Source organism: Carcharodon carcharias, chromosome 10 (genome assembly GCF_017639515.1).
Source record: "Carcharodon carcharias isolate sCarCar2 chromosome 10, sCarCar2.pri, whole genome shotgun sequence".
Lineage (NCBI taxonomy): Eukaryota > Metazoa > Chordata > Chondrichthyes > Lamniformes > Lamnidae > Carcharodon > Carcharodon carcharias.
The window spans coordinates 21,032,622-21,060,348 of NC_054476.1; the positions used below are offsets into that span (position 1 = coordinate 21,032,622).

The 27,727-nt window shown below is 41.9% G+C and overlaps 1 protein-coding gene across 5 annotated transcripts in view; it reads left to right on the forward strand.

Annotated features, from left to right (window-relative positions):
• The window catches only part of tpcn2 (two pore segment channel 2), a 56,250-nt gene extending 29,185 nt beyond the window's left edge, over nt 1–27,065 (forward strand). For 3 of the 5 annotated variants that reach the window (XM_041198427.1, XM_041198426.1, XM_041198428.1), the window contains 11 exons: nt 8,613–8,672; nt 8,816–8,944; nt 9,509–9,558; nt 10,802–10,901; nt 11,595–11,666; nt 12,897–12,979; nt 13,810–13,903; nt 14,811–14,893; nt 21,668–21,749; nt 22,349–22,437; nt 26,259–27,065. In XM_041198427.1, the coding sequence (XP_041054361.1) occupies nt 8,613–8,672; nt 8,816–8,944; nt 9,509–9,558; nt 10,802–10,901; nt 11,595–11,666; nt 12,897–12,979; nt 13,810–13,903; nt 14,811–14,893; nt 21,668–21,749; nt 22,349–22,437; nt 26,259–26,346 (930 nt within the window). In that variant the 3' untranslated portion in view covers nt 26,347–27,065. Of the gene's footprint in view, nt 1–8,612; nt 8,673–8,815; nt 8,945–9,508; nt 9,559–10,801; nt 10,902–11,594; nt 11,667–12,896; nt 12,980–13,809; nt 13,904–14,810; nt 14,894–21,667; nt 21,750–22,348; nt 22,438–26,258 lie in introns of those variants that run through there. The other 2 variants (XR_005944299.1, XR_005944300.1) reach the window with 2 other exon arrangements.
• The last annotated feature ends 662 nt before the right edge of the window (nt 27,066–27,727 follow it).

A 27,727-nucleotide genomic window follows, 5' to 3' on the forward strand; every position in this document is an offset into this window, starting at 1 on the left:
CACTGTCCCTCCTGTCCCTAATCACAGACCAAATTTAAATTACCTAGCCTGAGGAGTGTAACTGCCTCCTGGAGCAAAAGTGTCCACGTAGGGTCGTCGTCCCCCCCCCCGCCGATGTGGCGCAATGTCTGCAGCTCTGACTCCGGCACCTTAATTCTGATCCGAAGTTCTTTGAGCTGCAAACACTTGGTACAGATGTGCTCGCTCTGGGTCACCTTGGAGACCCCACATGTTGCAGCAGCAACACATCACCCATCCTGCCATTGCTATTGTATTATTCAATTTATTATCTACTCTAGTGTCCCTTCTCTTTATACGTTATTATAATTTTTTTTATACACGTCGGTATCGATCTTATACTTAACAGGCTATCTTTAAGAAAAACAGGAAAAAAAAGACAAGAGATCTAAACGCAAGCTAGGACATGAGAAATTCTTGATTCTAGGCTATCTGTAATGGAAAGTGTGTTGGGCATCATAAAGAAATATCATTAACCAGCATTGCCACGCTGGTGTCCTCAACTGCTTGCAGCACCTCGCCTTGTTGGTTTTAAAAAAAAACAGATGTGTAAAACAGAAATTGTAGTTCTGAGATCCCAAGCCTGTGTCCAAAATCAGATTATTTTAACTTGTGTGAAGAAAGTCTGATGATCTTTGCCAGTCAATGTAAAATGTGGGAGATTTGTATACGTCCTAGAAGCTAGGAAGGAAAATTGGCTCCCAGTGTGATCAAACAGGCTCATTAGATTTTTCAATTTCCACTCATTTGCGTAAATCTTTGAGCCTAAATAAAAGTCATCCCTAACAGCTAAAATGTATGACGTTGAAAAACTTGTCCACGTGCAACTGCATGAGAGATTTAGAAATCTAGAGACCCGAGGTAATACTTTGGGGATAAAAGCATAAAACTGCGGATGCTGGAAATCTAAAACAAAACTAAAAATACCTGGAAAAACTCAGCAGCTCTGGCAGCATCTGCGGAGAGGAACACAGTTAACGTTTCGAGTCTGTATGACTCTTCAACAGAACTAAGGAAAAATAGAAGAGAGGTGAAATATAAGCTGGTTTAAGGGGGGCTGGAACAGGAAGAGCTGGATAGAGGATCAGTGATAGGTGGAGATAGCCAAAAGATGTCACAGACAAAAGGACAAAGAGGTGTTGAAGGTGGTGATATTATCTAAGGAATGTGCTAATTAAGGGTAGAAAGCAGGCCAAGCAAGGTACAGAAAGCCAGCATCCACAGTTTTTTGCTTTCATCTTAGTGTTTAATTGACTGCCACTTCTCTTCAAGGAATGCCTACCTTGAAGAAGTATTGCTCTTCTCTCCGACAGGATTTCCGTATCTCTCTTTTGCCTTGTTCACCGTCATTGCTTTCCATTTCTCCCCTGGTGTTTGACAAGGTGTTTACTAAAACCCACTTTCATAGCTATATTTCCTTCCTCACTGACTGTCTCCGTCTCCGACTTACCCCACGTGGATTTCAATTTAAGTTCCATACCTCATGTTTCCAACCCACCCAGGATTACAAGTATCTCCGGGACATACAACGCTCCTCGGACTGCTGTTCTTGTCGCATTCTGTGATCCACACTCAGTGCCATGCACCGCCATGTGAACACACTCGACCTCTCCCTCCAGCAGCACCGCCGCACCCTTTTTCAAAACTGCGCGTGCCCCCAGTTTCATTTCATTCTTCGTCGCATCTGACACCTCAACAAGAAACTTTGTCTCTTTCTTTCAGGTGCAAAGGAAAGCAAGCTCCAACAACTCATTGACACCTACACCCATCTAGGACCCTCCACCCCTGCCCGTCCCTCTATCCCCATCCCGTCTTCCAATCCCAGCCACGGCCGTGTATTCACTATACCCCAGACCTTCCCCTCTCTGATGCTGAACGTTCAGTGCTCAGCAAAGGACTTAGTTTCATACCCTTACGCCCTCATCTCAATGAATTTCGGGCTCGGCACGATGCTGAACTCTTCTTCCGCCGCCTTCGTCTCCCTGATCACTTCTTTGGGCAGGACTCTCTTCCCGTTCAACGGATCCTTTTACCCACTTCCAATATTCTCCCTCCACCTGGACCCCTCCCTCTGGATTCTTACCTTCTCTTGATCTTTTCATTGAGAACTGTAGGCGTGACATTAGTCGTCTCAATTTCTCTGCTCCTCTCACCACTCTAGCCTGTCTCTCTCTGAATTTGCTACACTCCGTTCTCTCAGGTCCAGCCCTGACATTGTCATCAAACCTGCTGACAAGGGTGGTGGTGGTGTTGTCTGGCGCACTGACCTCTACCTCGCGGAGGCTGAGTGTCAACTCACAGATATTTCCTCCTACCTCTCCCTGGACCATGACCCCACCACTGAACATCAAGCCATTGTTTCCAGGACTGTTACCGACCTCATCTCCTCTGCAGATCTTCCTTCCACAGCTTCCAACCTGATAGTCTGCCAGCCTCAGACGGCCCACTTCTGCCTCCTACCCAAAATCCACAAACAGATCGTGTCAGCCTGTTCCTGCCCCACGGAACTCATTTCTTGCTATTTTGACTCCATTCTCTCTCCCCTTGTCTAGTCCCTTCCCACCTACATCCGTGAATCCTCTGACACCCTACATCATATCACCAATTTCCAGTTCCCTGGCCCCAACTGCTTCCTCTTCACCATGGACGTCCAATCCCTCTACACTTCCGTCCCCCACCGGAATGGTCTGATGGCTCTCCGCTTCTTCCTCGAACAGAAGCCCAAACAATCCGCATCCACCACTACTCCTCCATCTGGCTGAACTTGTTCTCACACTGAACAATTTCTCCTTCAACTCCTCTCACTTCCTCCAAATAAAAGGTGTGGCTATGGGTACCCGCATGGGACCCAGTTATGCCTGTCTCTTTATGGGGTATGTGGAACATTCCTTGTTCCAGTCCTACTCCGGCCCCCTCCCACAACTCTTTCTCCGGTACATTGATGATTGCTTCGGTGCTGCTTCATGCTCTTGTCGGGACTTGGAAAAATTTATTAATTTTGCTTCCAATTTCCACCCCTCCATCATTTTCACGTGGTCCATCTCTGACACTTCCCTTCTCTTCCTTGACCTCTCTGTCTCAATCTCTGGTGATAGACTGTCCACCAATATCCATTACAAGCCTACCGACACCCACAGCTACCTCGACTACGGCTCCTCACACCCCGCTTCCTGTAAGGACTCCATTCCGCTCTCCCAGTTCCTTCACCTCCGTTGCATCTGTTCTGATGATGCTGCTTTCAAAAGCAGTTCCTCTGACATGTCATCCATCTTCCTTAACCGAGACAAAAACAGAATTACCTGGAAAAACTCAGCAGGTCTGGCAGCATCGGCGGAGAAGAAAAGAGTTGACGTTTCGAGTCCTCATGACCCTTCGACAAGTCTGTCGAAGGGTCATGAGGACTCGAAACGTCAACTCTTTTCTTCTCCGCCGATGCTGCCAGACCTGCTGAGTTTTTCCAGGTAATTCTGTTTTTGTTTTGGATTTCCAGCATCCGCAGTTTTTTTGTTTTTATTCCTTAACCGAGGTTTTCCACCCACGGTGGTTGACAGGGCCCTCAACTGTGTCTGGCCCATCTTCCGCGCATCCGCCCTCACACCTTCCTCCCCCTCCCAGAAACATGATAGGGTCCCCCTTGTCCTCACTTATCACCACAAGCCTCTGCATTCAAAGGATCATCCTCCGCCATTTCCGCCAACTCCAGCATGATGCCACCACCAAACACATCTTCCCTTCACCCCCCCGGGCAGCATTCCGCAGGGATCGTTCTCTCCGGGACACCCTGGTCCACTCCTCCATCACTCCCTACACCTCAACCCCCTTCCACGGCACCTTCCCATGCAATCGCAGAAGGTGCAAGACCTGCCCCTTTACTGCCCCTCTCCTCACCATCCAAGGGCCCAAACAGTCCTTTCAAGTGAAGCAGCATTTCACTTGCACTTCCCTCAATTTAGTCAACTGTATTCGTTGCTCCCAATGCGGTTTCCTCTACATTGGAGAGACCAAACGCAGACTGGGTGACTGCTGTGCAGAACACCTTCAGTCTGTCTGCAAGCATGACCCAGACCTTCCTGTCACTTGCCATTTCAACACTCTACCCTGCTCTCATGCCCACATGTCTGTCCTTGGCCTGCTGCATTGTTCCAGTGAAGCTCAACGCAAACTGGAGGAACAGCACCTCATCTTCCGACTAGGCACTTTACAGCTTGCCGGTCTGAATATTGAATTCAAGAACTTTAGATCATGAACTCTCTCCTCCATCCCCACCCCCTTTCCGATCTCTTCCCCCACCCCGTTTTTTTCCGAATAATTTATATAGATTTTTGTTTTCCCACTTATTTCCATTATCTTTAAATGTATTTCCATCCATTGTTTTACCTCTACCTTTTAGCCTATTTCAATTGATTCACCCCACCCCCACTAGGGCTATCCGTACCTTGCTTGTCCTGCTTTCTACCCTTAATTAGCACATTCCTTAGATAATATCACCACCTTCAACACCTCTTTGTCCTTTTGTCTATGACATCTTTTGGCTATCTCCACCTATCACTGGCTCTCTATCCAGCTCTACCTGTCCCACACCCCTTTAAACCAGCTTATATTTCACCTCTCTTCTATTTTTCCTTAGTTCTGTTGAAGAGTCATATGGACTCAAAACGTTAACTGTGTTCCTCTCTGCAGATGCTACCAGACCTGCTGAGTTTTTCCAGGTATTTTTATTTTTGCTTTAATACTCTGGGGACCTGGGTTTGAATCCCACCACGGCAGATGGTGGAATTTGAATTCAATTTTTAAAAAAAAATCTGGAATTTATAAGTCTAATCACCATGAAGCTACTGTCGTTTTATTGTAAAACCCCATCCGGTTCACTAATTTCCTTTAGGGAAGGAAATCTGTTGTCCTTACCTGGTCTGGCCTGCATATGACTCCAGACCCACAGCAAATTGGTTGACTCTTAGATTCCCTCTGAAATGGCCTAGCAAGTCACTCAGTTACAAATTCTCAAAGGAATGAAACCGGACGAACCACCCGGTATCAACCCTGGCACCAGAAACGACAATGGCAATCTCGGCCCTGTCAACCCTGCAGAGTCCTCCTTACTAACATCTGGGGGCTAGTGCTAAAATTGGGAGAGCTGTCTCACAGACTAGTCAAGCAACAGCCTGACATAGTCATCCTCACGGAATCATATCTTACAGATAATGTCCCAGACACCACCATCACCATCCCTGGGTATGCCCTGTCCCACCAATAGCACAGACCCAGCAGAGCTGACGGCACAGTGGTATACAGTCAGGAGGGAGTTGCCCTTGGAGCCCTCAACATTGACTCCGGACCCCATGAAGTCTCATGGCATCAGGTCAAACACGGGCAAGGAAACCTCCTGCTGATTACCATGTACTGCTCTACCTCAGCTGATGAATTAGTGCTCCTCCATGTTGAGCACCACTTGGAGGAAGCACTGAGGCTGGCAAGGGCACAGAATGTACTTTGGGTGGGGGACTTCATTGTCCATCACTAAGAGTGGCTCGGTAGCACCATTAGTGACCGAGCTGGTGGGGTCCTAAAGGACACAACTGTTAGACTGGGTCTGCGGCAGGTGGTGGAGGAACCAAAAGTAGGGCAAAATGTACTTGACCTCATCCTCTCCAGCCTGCCTGCTGCAGACGTATCTGTCCATGACAGAATTGGTATGAGTGACCACTGCACAGTTGTTGTGGAGACCAAGTCTCGCCTTTACACTGAGGATACCCTTCATCGTGTTGTTTGGCACCACCACCACGCTAAATCGGATAGATTTTGAACAGTATAGCAACATGAGACTGGGCATCCATGAGGCGCAGTGGGCCATCAGCAGCATCAGAATTGTACTTGAAAACAATCTGTAAACTCATGGCCAGGCATATTCCCCACCCTACCACTACCACCAAGCCAGGGGATCAGTCCTGGTTCGATGAAGAGTGCAAGAGCGCATGCCAGGAGCAGCACCAGTATCAATCTGGTGAAGCTATAACACAGGACTAGCATGCCAAACAGCACAAGCAGCAAGTGATAGACAGAGCTAAGCAACCTCACAACCAACGGGTCAGATTTAGGCTCTGCAGTCCTGCCACATCCACTCGTGAATGGTGGTGGACAATTAAACAACTCCACTGGAGGTGGAGGCTTCACAAATATCCCCATCCTCAATGATGGGGGAGCCCAGCACATCAGTGCAAAAGATAAGGCTGAAGCACTTGCTGCAATCTTCAGCCAGAATGCCAAGTGGATGATCCATCTTGGCTTCCTCTGGAGGTCCCCAGCATCATAGATGCCAGCCTTCAGCCAAATCAATTCACTCCATGTGATATCAAGAAATGGCTGAAAGCACTGGATGGTGCAAAGGCTATGGGCCCTGACAATATTCCAGTAATAAAACTGAAGACCTGTGCTCCAGAACTTGCTGTGCCCTGAGCCAAGCTGTTCCAGTATAGCTACAACACTGGCATCTGCCCAGCAATGTGAAAAATTGCCCAGGTATGTCCTATACACAAAAAGCAGGACAAGTCCAACCAGGCCAATTACTACCCCAAGAGTCTACTCTCGATCATTGGTAAAGTAATGGAAGGGGTCAGTACTATGCAGTGGCACTTACTTAGTAATAACCTCATTGATTCCCAGTTTGGGTTCCACCAGGGCCACTCAGCTCCTGACCTCCATTATAGCCTTGGTTCAAACATGGGCGAAAGAGCTGAGCGACCAAGGTGGAATGAGAGTGACTGCCCTTGACATCAAGGCCGCATTTGACTGAGTATGTCATTGCAGAGCCGTAACAAATCTGGAATCGTTGGGAATTGGGGGGGAAAACTGTCTGCTGGTTGGAGTCAGACCTAGCACAAAGGTCTTGTTCCTCTCCACAGATGCTGCCAGACCTGCTGAGTTTTTCCAGGTATTTTTGTTTTAGTTCTAGCACAAAGGAAGATGGTTGTAGTTGTTGAGGTCAATCATCTCAGCTCCAGGACATCACTTCAGGAATTCCTCAGGCTAGTGTTCTTGGCCCAACCATCTCTAGCTATTTCATCAATGACCTTGCTTCCATCGTAAGGTCAGAAGTGGGGAAGTTCACTCATAATCGCACAATGTTCAGCACCATTTACGGCGACTCATACTGAAACAGTCCATGTCCGAATGCACCAAGACCTGGACAGTATCCAGACTTGGGCCGAGAAGTAACATTTGTGCCAGGCAATGACCATCTCCAACAAAGGAGAATCCAACCATTGCCCCTTGATGCTCAATGGGATTACCATTGCTGAATCCCCCACTATCAATATCCTGGGAGCTGACATTGACCAGAAACTGAACTGGACTAGCTATATGAATACTGCGGCTACAAGAGCAGGTCAGAGGCTCGGAACCCTGCAACAAGTAACTCGCCTCCTAACTCCCTAAATCCTGTCCACCATCTACAAGGCACAAGTCAGGAGTGTGATGGAATACTCCCCACTTGGCTGGATGAGTGCAGCTGCCAGAACACTCAAGAAGTTTGACACTATCCAGGACAAAGCAGCCTACTAAATTGGCACCACATCCACAAACATTCACTCAGTCTACCACCAATGCACAGTAGCTGCAGTGTGTACCATTGACAAGATGCACTGCAGGAACACCAAGGCTCCTTAGACAGCACCTTCTAACTGGCAGTGGTTGTAGGTTTGGAAGGATAAGAGCAACACATAGATGGGAACACCACCACTGGGAAGTTCCCCTCCAAGTCACTCACCACCCTGACTTGGAAATATATTGCTATTTCTACACTGTTGCTGGGTCAAAACCCTGGAACTCCCTTCCTAACAGCACTGTGGGTGTACCCACACCACATGGACTGCAGTGGTTCAAGAAGGCAGCTCACCACTACCACCTCAAAGGCATCGAGGGATGGGCAATAAATACTGGCTTGGGCAAGTCCACATCTTATGAATGTTTTTTTTAAATTCAATAAAGACCAACTAAAGCAGATAAGAGGGCATTGGTGGGAGTTATTTGAAAAAGGCATGCAAAGGTAATTAAGTCCCTGTGTTCGTCATGCATTTAGTTCTTAATCTTGCATTTATGTTAGAAAATCATGTGCTTGCACTTATAATGGAAACTGTATGTAAGTTTGTCACGCTGTACTTTTGCCTCCTGCCACTAATGCTGCATTGCCTTCACTGGGTGATGGCTGTGATTTACAGTACAAGTCTTGTATCACGTGTTCTCAACCTGGGGGTTCTGTCATAAATAAGTGTTTTTTAAAAAAAATACATTTAAAACAAATTCAATCCAAAAGTGGGATCAAGCTAAACAAACTAGCATCTCTGGCCCCAACTCACCTCTGTTTTCCCCAACCCCCAACCCTTAAATGTTTTGTGTGATGAGGAAGAAGAGCAGACAGCATATGTCAACATTAGGAAAGTATTTGGATTGACCCTTACTACTAACCAAACGTACGCACAAAAGTTGATGAGCCTTGTGTATAAAATGTGGGTTCAGGAATTTATACTGAAAGATGGTGTATGTATGGGTAATGCAAGAGTTTCATGTTAATGTAGTTAACTTGATTTTTTAAAAAATAGGTTGCTTTGGTACATGATGCAGAGACGCCCATTTCTAAACGTGATGGGTTCTTTTCTGGGGTAAGTCTAGCTTTTGCTTTTGAAGAGCTTTTAATTTTAAAAGGCATCTGCTATCTTTTGGGAAACTAGTAGTTCTTGTTTTCATTTGTTTAATGACCATGTTGATGGGGAACATTTTTTAAAATCTTTGTTTGGTTTTGCAGGTTGTAAATGGTTTCTTTGTCTTATACTACCTATTGGAAATGGCATTGAAAATCTTTGCTTTAGGCATTAAAGGCTATTTTTCATATAAAAGCAACTTATTTGATGGACTTCTAACTCTAATATTACTGGTAAGCTTACTGATTTTCGTACTCGAAATGTATTCATTTGTTCTGTCCCTTGTCTGGCTGTCAATGGGTATAAGTCTCAAATGAATGACGAGAAACAAGTTTGACAGATTAAGTTGATAGGGAAACTTGACCTTTCACTAAGATTGAGTATATATTTTGAGCACTGCTTTGGTCAAGATGTTTTGCTGAATTTTTTCCCAAGGAGAAAAGTAAATTAAATTGTTGTAACAGTTTACTGAACATCATGAAGGCCAAGAAATACTGTATCTACTAATGATACAGTGATGGATCACTTGCAATGTTAGACATTGCTGATTTACTTGAATACTACTTTGCAATACTTGATGCTGGATTAATTTGGTTGGTCACTGATCTCTCAAGTCTTCCTCATCCCAAAAATGCGCTTTCTCTAGATGGATTAAAGAACTAAACTAGCTCTTTGAAGTTGTGCTACTAAGTTTGCTATTCAGAATCTCACAAAAAGGGCCAGATGTGACTAGCCAAACTGGAAGTATAATTCCTTAATGTTGTATTGAAGAAACTGATGAAATGTTTTTTTTTCAGATTCTGCAACTATCATCACTTATACAGTATGGCCTGCCTCACCCAGGATGGTATGTTTTTGATCCTGGTCCTTTCACCTAGTTATAAATTCATAATATCCTTTCTGAATAAATAAAATCAAGCAACAGTGTTTTAGAAATGTATATAACTTACAATCTCTGCTTTCAGAATTTCTTGGGCATTAGGTGCCTGTAACAGACTGAGCACCTCTTCTAAAAACGGAGTGATTGATGGTTTTATTGCACTTGTCAAATCTGAATATCTTCTCCAGGAGATTAAGGATCTTCTTTCTTATTAGCTGTCATATGAAAAATCACTTCTTCCATTTTAATAGTAATACCTTCCTGTTCTAATTGTATTAGCGATGTTTATGAAGCAGCTGAGTATAATATTTTGAATTTGAATTGTAGAATGTTTATTATGTTTACCTTCTTAAAAATAGTTTGTCTTTAAGTTTTAAAAATGTTGCTTTTTTAAAAAAAAGTTACTAAATTTCACCTCCTGAATGTATCATCATTGATAAATATTTTTTAGCCATCATCTACATAGAAATAAGAACATAGAGCTTAGTAGTCTTCTAGAATGCTGAAAGAAAATCACGTGTTGCCAAAAAAACTAATTTAGCAACTTGGGTGACATAGATTGGTACCAGTAGAGCAGGTTTACTGCTAGGATTATTGAAATGTGAAGTCTGGAGCCTGTTTTTAATGTTCCTTAATTTGTTCGCTCAGGTGATCACTGAGGAACAAGTGGCCTAAATCTATCTTAGACTGATTGGTGTTAGGGGTTGAATATTCTTGATGTTTTGATGCAACACTTCCATGGCAATCTTTGTATTGGCACTTTCCCTATTGCAAGATGGATAGGGATCATTGGTCACATTTTTGTTCATTATTTTAACTGATTTATCACCTGTGTGTTCTTGAGACAGCAGAAAAGCAAAATCTCTCACTTTTGAACTGGGTTCTGTTTTGAGATTGGAAGGATTTGGAGAGCAGGGCGGCAGCAATTGTTAACATTCTGCCTGTTGCCCATTCAGACCATTTTGGTCTTGCCTCCGGATGAAAACCCGGCTACAGCAAAAAGTTCCTTGGATGAGATGGCACTTTTGGATTATCATTTTCCAAGGAAACTTTAGTTGCTGCATCACAGGATTATTATAGGAGTCATTGGGTAAATGTGCTAAACACACGTGTCTGTCAAAAACTGCAAGCCAAAACCAACAGCAAAGTTTGTCAGAAGTAAATTCAATCTATTTTGAAATTCTTTCATCATATTTGACCTTCCCCACAGGAATCCAGAATTACATGGATTACTCTCCGTTTGGGAAACCGTTCGGCTGGCAAATATTCTCGTTGTTTTCCGATTCCTTCGGATAATTCCTAACATTAAGGTGATTTGGATCAAAATATTTTTGAGTGACTCTTGTGAATTATAAACAGAGACTTGATTTTCTAATTCTGGAACATTAATCAGCTTTGCAAACTAATAAGATTGGAGCAAGTGGCCTCATCATGATCTGGAGGAGGGGGGAAATCACCTGACCTTTTTGAGCTTGCCTCAGTTCCCAGAGACATTGCAGCTCACATGGCTTTAGGTGATCATGATCATAAACATGCTCTCTCCCTCCATGGAACAGCTTCTGTCTCCCCTTGCTGAAGGAGATTATATTGCTCTGAATAAATTCTCGTGACATGGTGTCTCCAATTGATTACATATAGGGCCCAGCATTGCTTACTGCCATAGGTGGTAATGTTCACAAGGTTGGTTAACATGTGTTGGTGCCTGGATGCTTCCTGGTGCCTGGATAAAATCTCCTTTGGATGCATTTGTGTTAAATACACATGCTATATGGGGTGGGGGTGGGAGGCAGAATTGTAGCCTATATTCAATTAGAAAACTTGGTCGCTGGTAAGCTGCTGTTTTCGTGTATTGTAAATTAGTAGCTCTGCAACTTAAAGAATTTGCAGGAAAATAATTTGAATAAGATTGGTTCCTGAAATATTGTAGACTTTGTATTTCTAACAATAGTCAGTATTGCACAATATGTACTATATTTCATGTATTTTCTGTTTGTATTTTTCAGTTGATGGCTTTAGTTGCTAGTGGCCTATTTGATCTAATTAAGAATTTGCGAGCTTTTGCTGGAATCCTTGTGGTAAGTGGAAGACATTTCTCTTTTTTAAAAAAAAAGTTGCCATTCACTTGTTTAGCCCAGTGTCTGGTTAAAAAATCAAACTAGAAAAGGCACTAACTAGAAGTCAGATTATGGAGTATGGTTTTCACTTTGAGACTCTTCTTTTGAGGTTTAATCCTGATCAAGCCTAGATGCATGCTTGTGGCATGAATCAGTTTGTTATGGAGATGCAAGACAATTGCTGGTACCAGATTTGACTTCTTTCAGGGTTACCATGGAATAGAGGTAAAAGAATTGTCTCTGCGCCTCTTGCAGGCTTCAAAATTCCTTTTTTTTTTGGCTCCTTTTTTAAACTGATATTCATCCGTAATGTTCTTTTTGTTTTTTAATAATACTTTGTACATTTCTTGACTGACCACTTCACTTTTGATTCATCTCTGAGTTTGTGCCTGTTTCTAATTGATGGCATTAATACACTTACCCAGACCCAAGAGGCTAAATTGTGTATTCTCAACTGGACCCAGATGAGAAATTTCTTCACCCTGAGGGCTGTGAATCTTTGGAATTCTCTATCCCAGAGGGAAGAGAAGCTCAGTCATTGTGTTTAAGGCAGAGATTGGTATTTAGAGATCTGTCAGTGATAGGGAAAGGCATTGAAGTAGATGATCAGCCATGATCGTGTGGAATGGTGGAGCAGGCTCAATGGGCTGAATGGCCTATTCCTATGTTCCTAAATGCTGTTTGACCTGTTGAATACTTCCACACATTCATTTTTGTTTGATTTCCAACAGCTTAAGTTTTTTTTTGCCTCCAGTCAGCTTGGTTCAGTAGGTAGTTTTTGAGGCAGCAGGTTGTGGGTTCAAGCCTAACTCCAGGATCCCGCTAGGTTAATGAGCTTCTAACTGGATGACACGAATATTCAAAGAACTCCATCCCATTCCCACTGCACTTGATTTAAAGGCGATTGTATTGTCCAGTAAATGATAACTTCTCTATTTCCACAACCCCAAAAGAAAATTCTGAAATTGTTCCACCCTCCATTTTGGAGTGAGTCATGTAGGACTGGAAGTTTATACGACTGTTGTTGAGATAAATAACTCCAATGTAACCAAGAGAATATAACTAGAATTAACTTTTGTTATTGGAAAAATTGTAATTTGGAAAATGACTATACTAGCCTGATTTGGTTTAATGCTTATTCTACTGACACTGTACTATTTTGTTTTCCCCCCCCCATCCCCCCCATTATAGGTGGCATACTATGTTTTTGCAATCGTTGGCGTAGTATTGTTTAAAGACAAAATTCCAGCTCCCCAGGACTCAACAAATGCAAGGCAGGTTTCACTCTTTGTGCAAATACGACCATTTTCTTGTGGTTATTTTTAAACTGCTGGAGTTTTATAGTACAAATAAAAATGCACCATTTTTCTTCCCTTCCTCCAATCCATCTTTCTTGAAACCATTGCACCATATGGCACTGACTTTCTTCTAAGCTTCCACAAGTACCCATTAAAAGTGTGCCTAACTTGACTGGCCTAGCTTCATCCACCAGTCATCCAAATGTACTTGTGGCTGATGTCATAGAATATTGATCAGGAATGGGAACTGCTTCTAATTTTCATTCAGCGATCTAGAATGTTAAGGCTAATTGTGATGCTGTTGACTTGGTCAACTTAACACAGACCTAGGAAATACGCCTGAGATTTTCCTGGCTTGTATAGCTCTGCTACCTTTGGGCCATTTAGTAAGCTTACTCGCTCTAGACGTGGTTGAATCTTGGAGCTGTGAAAACTATTGTAGCTGAACACTTAAATTTCATGTTTCAGCGAGGAAGAATATGGGCTACAATTAGATTTTTTGATAATTTAAAAAAAATCAGACATCAGTTTTATCACACTTGAGAAACCAAATGGAGTCTTAATTTGTGTTTGCTTGCAGGTCCTTGTGACCTACAAGAAGTTAATTGTAACATCTGCATGGCTTATTTTAAAACAGACTGTTGCTAAAATTGTTTTCTCCCTGCCCACTTCCCTACTTGTTTTTGCGATGCTTTTGTTTCCTTATCCTCCTGCGTGGCACATAGTAGTGATGCACAATATTGTGATGAGTTATACTGTGCATTTAAAATTTGAAGATGATAGTATGTGTGCTTTTGCTTTTACAGTCTGAATGCAAGCATTTCACTAGAGAATAAAACACTTCAGTGTGGTACCTATGAACAGCTGGGTTATTGGCCCAACAACTTTAATGACTTTGCTGTAAGTTGTTGAATTCTATGCTAGAAATTGATCCAGAAATACATGCAACAATGCTTTTACAATGCAATTTAAATGGCAGCCTTGAGACATTGTAAGACTTTGAATCTGGGGGCCACAGATACCTAAGATAGGCAGTCAACTATTCAGTAACTTTAAGAGTTTATTAAGAACTGACTGTTTAGATACGGTACGAGACAAAGTATATGATCCATAACAGTTGAGAGCAGTTTACCCAGAGGATGAATGGATGACTGCCACAGTCTGTTGATCTCAGTAGCTTGTGATAGTTGGAAGTTGAAAGTGTTAGAGAATTCCTCCCTCAGTATTCCTTTTCCTCATCCTCCTCTGGTCCATCTTCCATCTGAAGAAGGCAATTGCCTTATGAGCATTGCCCCCTGCCCCTGAGCACTGTTAATCTACCTTTTTTCTGGGGGCTAGTAGCTGATCGAGTGTCAATCACCTATTGAAACCTTTCTGACCAATGGACACAGGGCAGGTAACCTAGATATGAGGGTGGTCACCCTGCTCAAGGTCAGCTTTTTAGTTTATTTTGCTGGGGGTCATTTCCCCTGGCCATTTCTAATCACTTGCATCTATAAGGGGGTACATAAGCCATTCTACCAATTTAGGAATGTCGACATGGAAACCTGAACCAAGTGATCCTGATGCTCCCAGGAACTGTTTAGAAATTCCTCCTTTCTTTAGAAAAGCAATCAATGCTGTGTTAGGTAATCTCATAAGAGCTCTATAATATGTGGAAAATACCAGTTTATTAAAGGCCCTAATTTGTTACAGCATTCAAATGGGAATAATGAAGTAAAGTCTTTTTTGAAACGTGCACATCTTGTACAATATGAATACTTGGGAGGCTGATTATAATATCTTAAAAGGTTTTTTTTTGTGATAGGCTGCTTTGGTCACTCTTTGGGATCTAATGGTGGTAAACAACTGGCAGGTTTTCCTGGACGCCTTTTCAAGATATGTAAGCCCGTGAGTAGAGGTTTAACTGTTTAATTAGTTGTGTTGGAGAAGAGTTTTTATCAATAGCTCTGTCTATTGGAGTATTAACTGTTTTTGGAGTGCTACCTCATCTTAAATCTTTGTTTGTACTGAGTTGCAATCGGCCTTGAGGAAATTAGTTCCCTTTTGTTAACTCCACTAGTTTCTCTACCCTATGTCTGTTTCTGATTTTTATTATTTTTCTGCCTGTGTAACGCTTGAAGAGATCAGCACTGTGCTACATGAATGCAAGTTTTGGAGCACGTTGGGAAGCTGTTTTACCTAGTCCAGACTCAATTTGCCCATTTTGCTCCATAATCCCCTATTGCCTACAAAATGACCAGTTTTGTTCTTTGAAAGCTCAAAATTGTCTCTGCCTTTAGTTGGGGGGGGGGGGGGGGGGATGTTCCAGATTTCTGCAGCTTTTTTGAAAATGTTTCCCTTTTTTTTTTCTTAAATGACCTGGCTCTGACTTTAAGATCATCCTTTTTTGATTTTCCCCCACAACAAGAAATGGTTTCTGTTAACTGCTCATTAAACTCTTTTTTTTAACTGCACCCTCTTATCAAGTGACCCCTTAACCTCTCGGAGAGTTCAGGAAATAGAAGCTATCTTTATGCATTCTGTCGTTCTGACTTAACCCTTTTTATTTATGGCTAAGGAAGCATTTATAGTTCATTGTTGAGGTTAGCAATCCATCCGACAGCTTCAGCTGATGCAATGTGAATGGTTATGATGCCACCAGAAATGACTCTCTCCAGGCAGAAGTTCAGTATGTGGGTGATGGTCTGACTTGGATGGCCACCCTTACAAGTTGAGCTGTTCCTCATGTTCCACTTGAGAAGCCAGTGACCACATCTTCCCCCAGCCCCTCCCAGTGGTTGAGTGTTACCCAGATTTTCTATGGAAGGTTGAAACCTGGGACTTCACCACTCGGGTCAGTTGCCAGGTTGCATGTGGTGAGGATTGCAGCCAACAAGAAGGTGCGCCAATGAGAGATGGGGCTGTCATCGTTGTCTATGACACAAGAACTAGGAGGAGGAGTAGGCCATTCAGCCCCTCGAGCCTGTTCCGCCATTCAGTCAAATCATGCCTGACCTGTGGTGTAATCTCCACAATAACTTTTGACTCCCTTGTCAGTCAAAAATCTATCTCACTCAACCTTGAAAAAATTCAATAACCTGGCATCTGCTGCTCTCTGGGGAAGGGAATTCCACAGACTAACAACCCTCAAAGATTCTCTTTTTAAATCTCCATCTTAAATGGGAGACCCCTAATTTTTAAACTGTCCTTTCATTCTAGACTCCCCCACAAAGGGAAGCATCCTCTCAACATCCACCCTGTCAAATTCCCTCAGGATCTTGTGTTTCAATAAGATCACTTCTCATTCTTCTAAACCCCAATGAATACAGGCCCAGCTTGTTCAACCTTTCCTCATAAGATAACCCTTTTATCCCAGGAATCAGCCAAGTGAACCATCTCTGAATTGATTCTTTTATGTCCTTTCTTAAAGAGAGTAAGGAGACAAAATCTGTACACAGTACTCTAGATGTGGCCCCATTAAGGCCCTGTACAGCTGCAATAAAATTTCCCTTCTTTTATACTCAATTCACTTTGCAATTAACACCATCCCATTTGCCTTCCAAATCACTTTTTTTGCATTTGCATGCTAACATTTTGTGATTGCACCCAGGACAACCAGATCGCTCTGTATGTCTCTCCATTTAAATAATACACTGCTTTTTAAATTCTTTCTGCCAAAGTGGATAAGCTCACATTCTCCCGCATTATACCCCATTTGCCAAATTTTTCCCCACTTGCTAAAACTATCTAAATCCTTTTGTAGACTCTTCATATCCTCTTAATTTACTTTCTTACCTATGTTTGCCATCAGCAAATTTTGGCTACCATACATTTGGTCCCTTCATCTAAGTCATTGATGTGGATTGTAAATAGATGAGACACCATCTCATCTGTGGCACTCCTTTTACAGCTTGCCAACCTAAAAATGACTTATTTAATCCGACTCTGCTTCCTGTTAGCTAATTAATCCTCTATCCATGATAATATGTCACCTCCTTACACCATGTGCTCTTATCTTGTGTGTAGTGACCTTTTGAAGTGGCAACTTTATCGAATGCCTTTTGGAAGCCCAAACACGCCAACCACATCTACAGGTTCTCCTTTTACCCACCTTGCTTGTTACTTTCCCAAAGAAATATAGAAACATAGAAAATAGGAGCAGGAGTAGTTCATTTGGCCCTTTTGAGCCTGCTCCACCGTTCAATATAGTCATGGCTGATCCTCTATCTCAACGCCATACTCCTGCTCTCTCCCCATATCCCTTGATGCCTTTAGAGTCTAGAAAAATATCTGTTTCCTCCTAAAATATATTCAGTGACTTGGCCTCCACAGCCTTCTGTGGTAGAGAATCCCACAGGTCCACCACCCTCTGAGTGAAGAAGTTTCTCCTCATCTCACGGCCTACCCCGTATCATGAGATTGTGACCCCTTTTCTAGACATCCCTCCCAGCCAGAGGAAACATCGCCCATGCATCCAGTCTGTCCATCCCTGTCAGAATTTTGTACGTTTCAATGAGATCCCATCTCATTCTTCTAAACTCCAGTGAATACAGGCCTAGTTGGCCTAATCTCTGCTCATACGACAATCCTGCCATCCCAGGAATCAGCCTGGTGAACTTTTGCTGCACTCTCTCTATATGGCTAGTATATCCTTCAAGTAAGAGCGCTAATAAATTACTCAAACACTATTTTCCTTTCACAAAACCATGTTGACTTTGTCTGATTGCATTGTGATTCTCTAACTATTATCTCCTTAGTAGTTTAGCATTTTCCCCATGACAGATGTTAGGCTAACTGGCCCATAGTTTCCTGCTTTGACCCCCTCCTTTCTTGATTGGAGGTGTCACATTTAGTTTTTTTTTTCCAATCTAATGGGATCTGGAAACTTGGGAATTTTGGAAAATCACAACCAATACATCCGCTATCTTTGCAGCCACTTCCTTTAAGACCCCAGATTGAAAGCTTAGCTCCTGGGTACTTGTCAGCTTTTAGTTCTAATAATTTTTTCAGCACCCTCTCCTTGGCGGTTGTAATTAAGTTCCTCTCTCCATTTCACCTCTTGAATGATTATTTCTTGGATGTTATTTGTGTCTTCTATAGTGAAGGCAGACACACTATCTGTTCCATACTTCTGCCATTTCTTTCTTTCCTGTTATTAATTCTCTGGCCCCACCTTCAAAGGGACCAATGCTCACTTAGTTATGCATTTCCCTTTTAAATATTTGTAGGAATGCTTGCTATTTATTTTTATATTTCTAGAAGGCTTTCTTCTATACTATAACTTCTCCCTCTTTTTTTGGTCATTCTTTGCTGGTTTCTGAAATCTGTCCAATCTTCTTTTCCTTCAGTTTGATATTATCCCTAATCTCTAGTTAGCCACGGATGGTGTATCCTTTTTCATAGGTGGTCTTTCTCAACGGAGTATGGTTCCAGTAGAGGCTACAGGATTTCAGATGAGTTTTTTTTTTTCCTGAGGGCCTCTAACAGTGGGCGTACTTGGTTAGCTGTGAGTTAATGGTGTTATTTTGAGGACGATATTTCCCAGAGGACATTGGGAGCTTCAATATGTGCTAGCACCAGAAGCCACTCAAGCTGTGTTGGTTTCAACTTCCCAGAAATAATCCTCATGGCATCCCAGAGGTGGACAACTACCATGTTTGTGTGGTGGCTCCTGAGCCAGGTTGAGCAATAATACTCTGCTGTTGGGTGAAGCCGTGCATGGTGTGTTGGCTCTGCTGTGCCAGGTGGTCCCTATCAATCTCCATCTGAGATGACTCTCCTCTTGACTTTGGCTCCTTTTATTTTGGGGATGTTGCTGTTATGTCAGTGTACTGTCAACAGTGATGCCAAGCTATTTTGGCATTGGGTCATGGGTGAGTGGTCAGCCACTGATCTGAACATGATGGTCTTCCCTAGCTTTGAGTTGTTCAGGTGAAAGGCTGAAACAAGAGTCTTAAGTGTTTAGTCAAAGTCTCCATTTTCTGAAGTAGGCTTCCATAAAATATAGATCATCAGTGAATATTTTCTCAATGTCCTTAAGTTCTTTTGGCCCTTGCTTTCCAGACTAAATCATCAGTGTATGCGAAGAACCGTGACTGGGAGTGAGGTCATACAAACCAGGTGCAGGAGTAGGCCATTGAGCCCCTCAAGCCTTCTTTGGCATTTAATAAGATCATGGCTGATCTGATCATAACCTCAAATCTGCATCCCACCTACCCCTGATAACCCATCACCACCTTGCTTACCAAGAACCTATCCACCACTGCCTTTAAAAATATTCAAAAACTCTCTTCCTGAGAAGTTGGTGGAAGTAGAGTTCCAAAGACTTAGGACCCTCTGAGTGAAAAAAATTCGCCTCAACTCAGTTTTAAGTGGGTGGCCCCTTAGTTTTAAATAATGACCTCTAGTTCCGGTCACTAGTGTGTATGTTGAGAGCTGGTGCAAGGACTGATCCCTATGGGAGCCTGTTGTTGGCTATGCATTTGATTTTCAAGGTGCACACGGAACTGTCAGTTGCTGATCGTGGAGTTAATTAATTGTAGGGTTTTCATCCAGCAGATGCTTTTGGAGAGGTTCAGCAGCATGCCTGTGCACCACACTGTGTCATAGGCACAGGATGGGTCAACAAAGGTGGCCCCTGTCTTCAGGCATTTCTGGAAACCGGCTTCAATATAAATGAGGTCAGTGTCAGGTCCTGATTGGAGCTGTTGTGGCCTTTGTGAAAACCTGTCTGTTGGGGGAGTCCCGCGGGTGGGACTTGGTCTGTTTAGCAGGAGGCATTCCAGAACCTTTATATTTTTATAGAGAGAAGGGTGATGGGGCAGTAGCTGTGTGGGTTTAGCTGTGGTGGCAATAGTCACCATCTTGTATTGGTGCCAGATGTTTGGAATGGTGCCTGTGCTGTGGATTTAACCCTTTAAGCCCTGGTGTCATATGGTCCCTGGGTAGGAAGCAGTGATTTAATTTGAGAAAACGGTTGCTTTTGGATCCACCAACATTCTGTTTCATTCAAATGGAATTTATGCAATCAGATTAACCAGACTTCACCCAGAAATTTCTGGGTTTGAAGGGCAATATTTGAAACCAAGGGAAGTGGTGCAAAGAGAATGTATCATTACCACGAGTTGAGTGTATATTTTTCTGAATGTTGCCATCATTATAACATGGCTAGCTGATTATTTGTGTGGCTTGATAAATGTTTTTTTTTTACTTACATAAAAACAAAAAACTGCGGATGCTGGGAATCCAAAACAAAAACAGAATTACCTGGAAAAACTCAGCAGGTCTGGCAGCATCGGCGGAGAAGAAAAGAGTTGATGTTTCGAGTCCTCATGACCCTTCGACAGAACAGAAGGGTCTGTCTATCTGTTGAAGGGTCATGAGGACTGGAAACGTCAACTCTTTTCTTCTCCGCCGATGCTGCCAGACCTGCTGAGTTTTTCCACGTAATTCTGTTTTTGTTTTTTTTTACTTAAATGTTTTGCCATTGGGACTGATGTACATTAATTGGTATTGATTGTATTTTGCTTCCTTTGTCAGATAGGAATGTTGGACAACCTAGAGCAACACTGTTGGATATAGACCTTGCTTTCCCCTTCTCTTGCTGGACAATGTTGAATGTTGCATTATCAGGAAACACCACCTTGTGACCAAATTGAGAACTGAAAGCAAACAATCAAACTTTGCAATGTTACTCAATACGGTTAAATAAATTGACTTCCGCTAAGCTCTTTTTGGTCAAACCAAAACTTTGAAAGAGACACCGTATGGGTCCATTTTTCTGTCCGAGCCCTACCTAAGGAATTTACATTTTAGTTCCAATTAAGTTGTCTTGGAGAAGTTATGCTGAAGTCTTTTAACATAGCAATAACGTACTAATGATACATATGGAGAAGCTCATGAATAAAATGAGTGTTGGTTTGTCTGATTTATGTTTCTGGGCAGCTGTTGTTGCTGCTATGTGCTTTGTTTTCATTACAGCGTAAAATGCTGGAAATACTCAGGTTTACAGCTTCTGTGGAAAGAGAAACCTAGTTAATGTTTCAAGTCTAGTATGACTCCTCTCCAGAACTGCTTAATGCTGCACCTCCTACACGATATTTACTAATGTCATTTGGTTTTCTTGCATGATACTATCCTTTTTAAAATTGTGGAGGTTCAATAGGAAAAATAACCTTATTGAATTAATAACCAAAGATGAACTTCAGATTTGTATAACATAGTTGGGATCTGAACTAGAAGATTTTCTATTCACGTGCTCAGGGAGGAGTTATTGGGTTGCCTAATCCTTTTACCACAAGCAGCTGTCGTAGCTAAGTCCATCATGATATTTAAGAGGGAACTGTATTTAAAAGCTTGATTGAAGATGCTGTATACTTAAAGGGCCTGGGAAAAGCGTAGCGAAATTAGACTCTCCAGTGGAGAGCTAGCAGAGTCGAATGGCCACCTTTATCAATTTTTGTGGAATTCCACATACCTCCAACCGCCTCATTGCCAAGAGCAGGTTGCTATAAAGTGAAGAAACCTAATTTACCGGTTCCTGTTTCAACTTGTAATGTGAATGTTTTCTTTGTTCCTGTACAAATTGTTGCCTTTTAAGAATCGCTTTTAGTTTTGCAAGCCATGGTTAATAATGGATGGCGTCGTATTTTAATTCCTAAAGTGAGTCTTTTGATCTTTCAGGTGGTCCAAACTCTATTTTGTAGCTTGGTGGCTGGTGTCCTCTGTCATTTGGGTTAACCTCTTTGTGGCTTTCATTCTTGAGGTAAGTATGGGGGGGGGGGTCTTTAGCAATTCCTGAGTAAACACGAAAAAGCTGCTTACTGCATAAACTTTTTACTTGTTCACAAAGTGCCTCTTGAATCAGATTTATTTTAGCTCCAGATTTACAATTTAAAAACTAATTCTGTCCTCGAGTGCATGTCTTGGAATAAAAGAACTATCTTCACAATCGTTCTTTGTTGTAGCCTGAGATTTTTCTGCGCGTACAGTCGGTCTTGCTCTCCTTTTTCTCCCCCTCTCTTGCACTTCCCCTTTTTGTGCTCTCCCACTGTCTGCACGTGTCGTTTGTTTACTGTTAATTGTCCTTTTCCCACTCTCCTATCATCCCCTCTGCGTCCACCAGTACCAGAAAACTGAGATGGTTCCAGGCATTTGGTTAATACAGCTACAAGCTGGTTGCTGGGAGAATGAAGTGTAGCCGATGATGGCTGTTTTCTCCTGGTACTCATGAGCAAGGAGGTCTGAAATTAGCAGAGTGTGGCACCAAACCCACATTGTATCCCTATGTACTGAATGTGGTGCACTGATCTGGTGGTGTAGAATTTACTGTGTGTTTTTGATTTTTATTATAAATAATTGCAGAACTTTATTCACAAATGGGATCGCAGCTACCATCCATCCTTCTCTGATCAGGAGTCAGAGTATCAGATGAGCGTGCAGGATATGTTCAGGTGAGTGCTGATTCACTAACTTGTATAATGCACTGTGGTGACAATATCTATCCATACAAGTATGTGAGAGACCATTTGTTTTTGTATTAGAAGTAATGTTAAAAATAAAACTGGAACTCTTCCACTTTGGTCTTGGTGGACTAATCACTATTTTAAAACTGTCACCTTGCCCTTGCATATTAAAAAGGCTTCATTGATTTTTTGCAAACTGTAGTGAACAAATTATTTTAATATGAAAATATTGAACCATTTTGGGCTCCTTGATCTAGTTCTTAGTAGCCATATTATGACATTGGATCTTCATGTAACTCTTTCGAGTACAAACACATTTCCATCTGTTCCTATTCAGATGAAGTTACATTGTTTTCATAGTTTGTCATTGTGAGATTTGAACTCTTGATCTTGGGATTACAAGCCCAGTACCATAACCACTTGGCTATTTAGGCCAAGCCTTGGATCTTCATGTAGGTGAACAGCTAGAGACATTGGCCATTATGTTAGATTGGAAGTCTATCGTATGATATTGACCACCATATTTGTGGTACTGACACATTCATTTTAAAGGACTCTGACTGAAGTCATGTCTCGGACCGAAAACAACCAAAGCAAAATGTTTAATTAGTCACCTCTTAGACAGCTGAAGTAAATGTTTTAACGGGGGTGTTAAGTGCTTGAATAAACTTGGATGTCTGATTCTGCTGAGCACAACAATATTTGATTAAATGGACAATGGAGAAAAGGGCGTCTGGCAGTGATGAGGTTTTTTTTTAGCTAGGGGGACTGTTGGGGCCATTTAAGGAATGCATTATGGTTTTATGAAGAGTAAATCATGTTTGACTAATTTGCTAGAGTTCTTTGAAGATGTGACAAGCAAAGTGGATAATGGGGATCCTGTAGATGTAGTATATCTGGACTTCCAGAAGGCCTTTGATAAGGTGCTGCACAAAAGATTAATACACGAGATAAGATCACACAGAGTTAAGGGTAATATATTAGCTTGGCTAGAGGATTGGCTAACCAACAGAAAGCAGAGAGTCGGGATAAATGGGTCTTTTTCTGGATGGCAAGCTGTAACTAGTGGGGTGCCACAGGGTTCAGTCCTTGGGCCCCAACTATTTACAATCTATATTAATGACTTGGATTCAGGGATAGAAGGTACTATAGCTAAATTTGCAGGTGACACCAAAATGGGTGGGAAAGTAAGTTGCAATGAAGAAATAAGACATTTACAAATGGATATAGACAGGTTAGGTGAATGGGCCAAAATTTGACAGATGGAGTTTAACGTGGATAAGTGTGAGGTTATCCATTTTGGCTGGAAGAATAACAAGATGACTTATTATTGAAATGGAGAGAAACTTCAGAATGCTTCAGTGCAGAGGGATCTGGGTGTCCTCGTGCATGAATTGCTGAAAGCTAGTATGCAGGTACAGCAAGTAATAAGGAAGGCAAATGGAATTTTGGCATTTATTGCTAAAGGCATAGAGTATAAAAATAGGGAAGTGTTGTTGCAACTGTACAAGGCATTGGTGAGACCGCACCTGGAGTACTGTGCACAGTTTTGGTCCCCTTTGTTGAAGAATTGCACTGGAGGCAGTTCAGAGGAGGTTCACTGGATTGATTCCAGAGATGCAGGGCTTGTCTTATGAGGAGAGATTGAGCAGTTTAGGCCTTTACTCACTAGAGTTTAGAAGAATGAGAGGAGATCTAATTGAGGTTTATAAGATGCTAAAGGTGATAGACAAAGTAGATGTGGAACAGATGTTTCCCCTTTTGGGGCATTCTAGAATGAGAGGCCATAGTTTTAGACTAAGGGGTGGTAGATTTAAATCAGAGATGAGGAGGAATTACTTTTCTCAAAGGGTCATAAATCTGTGGAATTCACTACCTCAGAGTGCAGTGGATGCCAGGATGCTGAATAAATTTGAGGAGATAGATTTTTAATTAGTAATGGGTTGAAAGGTTATGGGGAGAGGGCAGGAAATTGGAGTTGAGGCTGAAATGAGATCAGCCATGATCGTGTTGAATGGCAGGGCAGGCTCGAGGCTGAATTGCCTACTCCTCCTAGTTCTTATTAGGGACTGAGGGAATCTGCAGGGAATATTTGGTTGAACCCCAATATATGGCTGAGATTTTAAATGCCTACTTTGCACCTGGCCCCTTTTGAAGATGCTGAGTTGCCAGCAATACAGCATAGTGTTGGTCAAATTGACTGTGCAGATGTGGGATGGTCCTTCCTAGAATTTGAACTTTTGATGTTGGTACGATTTCCATAGAGACTGACAACTTTTTAAAAGAAATTTGAATTCCCAGTGACCTATTGGAATTGCATGACAAGATTTCATGTTTTAAAACATTTTACTGTAAAACAAACTAAAAGCAACATTGGCTAAACACACTTTCAGTAGGCAACTAATACTCAAAACTCCGAAAAAGATCCCCCATTTAACATTTAACACAACCGCAAATCTCCCTCCACATTATACTTCACTCTTTCCCTTAAGTAGACGCTTCATTCTCACAGAACCAGTGCAAAGTGATTATTTTTGTTTCGGATTTCCAGTATCCGCAGTATTTTGCTTTTTATCAAAATGATTCTTGGCTCTCTAACTTCCTTTCTTAGCTGGGTAACTCCCACTCCCTGAACTGGCTTTTTAACCTTGGAGATTTCTCCCTCGATCCAAAGCTAGGTGAATTGTCCAGTGTTGTTTAAATCTGCTCTCCAATTGAGTGTGAGCTCCCACCTGCATTCTTGCTTGGTGTTTCTCTCCGCACTAGCTCGTGCTCTCTTTTTTTTTCTCTCTCTCTCTCTTCTCTTTTTTTTCTTTTTCTCTTTTTCTTTCTCTTTCTTTTGCTCTCCCTCCCTCGTTCCCGATCCCTTTGTAACTTCATATTCCATCGTGAAACTAAGTGGACAGTTTAAAGTGTAATGCCTTCCTGAGAATTTTGAGACCAACAGTTTGTCCACCACACATGCTTTGGCCACTGCTTACCCATGTGAGCACCTTGCACCTCCTCAGTAAAACAACCTGGGATCTTTTTTAGCAGGCACACCACCCAGGCTTGGCAGCAGAATGCTGAACAGGTCACATGACCCCTAAGTTAAAGACATGGTCCTGAGACATAATTATCTTTTAAAACTGCATTTGTAATAAAGCACATTATCTGATGGTGTGCTTAGAGAAATTGATGCTCTGGTATGTGAGCCGTTTGGAATTTTCTGCGAGTTGAAGTTAAATTTCTTTCCACAACAAAAACAGAATTACCTGGAAAAACTCAGCAGGTCTGGCAGCATCGGCAGAGAAGAAAAGAGTTGACGTTTCGAGTCCTCGTGACCCTTCCACAGAACTGAGTGAATATAAGGAGAGGGGTGAAATATAAGCTGGTTTAAGGTTGGGGGGCGGGGGGGGGGTGGAAGAGAGAAGTGGGGGGGGGGCGTTGGTGTGGTTGTAGGGACAAGCAAGCAGTGATCGGAGCAGATAATCAAAAGATGTCACAGACAAAAGAACACAGATGTGTTGAAGGTAGTGATATTATCTAAACAAATGTGCTAATTAAGAATGGATGGATTTTTCTGGTTGTCAGTAAAGTATTGTGACTCATGCAATTTGGTTTTATCGGTGCATCTAATTGTGCTTTGTGACCGAGGTTTCACCCTGGATGTTCTCATTTTTATTTCTTGTTTTACATTGTCATTTTTCTTTGAACACTTTTATGATGAGCAACGCATCACTTTTTTTTAAACTGCAGCATTCAAAAGACAACTTATTTTGCAACAGAATAATATCTCTCGGCTAATTCTATTTTTAAAATTTTAACAGAGGTGACCTAGAGGAACCAACTGAAGAAGATTTGTTGGAGAGACTGCGACAGCATCCACACCTTCATCTACCCAAAGGGCCCGTTTAGTTACGTCTGTGTAGAACACAAATGTTTTGGTGACACGTGACTCCTCATCCGGGTCATGCAATGTGAGGGTGCCTCAGTGGGTTTGAACGTTCTCCTTGAAACAAAACAGTTTGCTGACCTTTAGCAATTATTTTGTCTCAAGATACGCAAGAACAGGAAATAAATTGAAGCTGCCAATGAGCACTTAGTAATGGACCAGAAATTTCTTTGCCATGTACACCTGCATTGTGTATACATACACTGTTTAACTGGGATTTATTTTAAATTTTACTGTTTTCCACTCCAACTTTTAATACTGACATTCCTTTTTCAGATGTTTTGGAAAAGTACTTAAATCTTTTGAACAAAGTTGGGAAAATCATAGCACATATTTACAAACTTGAACATTCACTTAGAGCATTGAATTCAAACTGTCCACATTTTATTACATATGCTTCACTTTTACAGATCCAGTTGTTTTTTTTGGATGCTTACTAGTTAAGAAACAAGTTACAAACTACAGCACTGAAGTTGGTGAGATTATTCCTGTAATCATTAATGAATACATTCTGCACAATCCCAGGAACCTGTTTGTTAGCTTCTACCCTATAGATAATCTTTATGAAAGTGCATTATTTGAAGTTGCTTGATGTTTGTTTTTTTTTTTTAAAGCTTGGTCAGTGGAAAAATAAATAAATTATTTTGTATGATGTGAATTAAAGGCTATTATTTTTTCTAAATACAGTTGTAAAGGTGTTTGATTTTGAAATGGTGATAACTTAGGAAAATTACATATGCATAGCTTCACATCCCATGAGCAATAGAAGGTAATAGTGTCTGCTTGGAAAGCTGAGCAAGAGTCCTTCATCTATGACTTAATTTTTTTGAAGCTTGTCAAAATTGGCCTTTTTATCACTCCCTTTACATTGAAGCAGTCACAAGCCACGAAACATATATGCAAATTTCTTCCATTTGCAGTTTCAAACAAATGGCTGTAAAATGAAACAGCTAAGCATTTTTAGACTGTTTTAATGCTTAACACCTTCACAGGCCTTGGCTGACTTGATAAAAGCTCCCAAATGAGTCCGTTCAAATGGTCAAGAACCAGTATTTGGAACAGATAGTGGCGGGGTGGGAAAACTGGTGACAAATGGAGATATCTTTAACATGCTTTCCAAATGTGTGTGCCAGATTGGAGCAGGATATCAGTGCCACATATATCTGCTCAGTTTAAGGGGCTCATCCTTTCTGCGGATGGTCAGGGCATATGATGAGACCTATGCAATCCTTGGCTTTATTAAATGGGGGAAAATAGAGTACAAAAGCTGTAAAACTGGTTAGGCCTCAGCTTGTTCAATTCAGACATTACATTTCAGGAAGGAAGTGTTCAGAGGAGATTCCC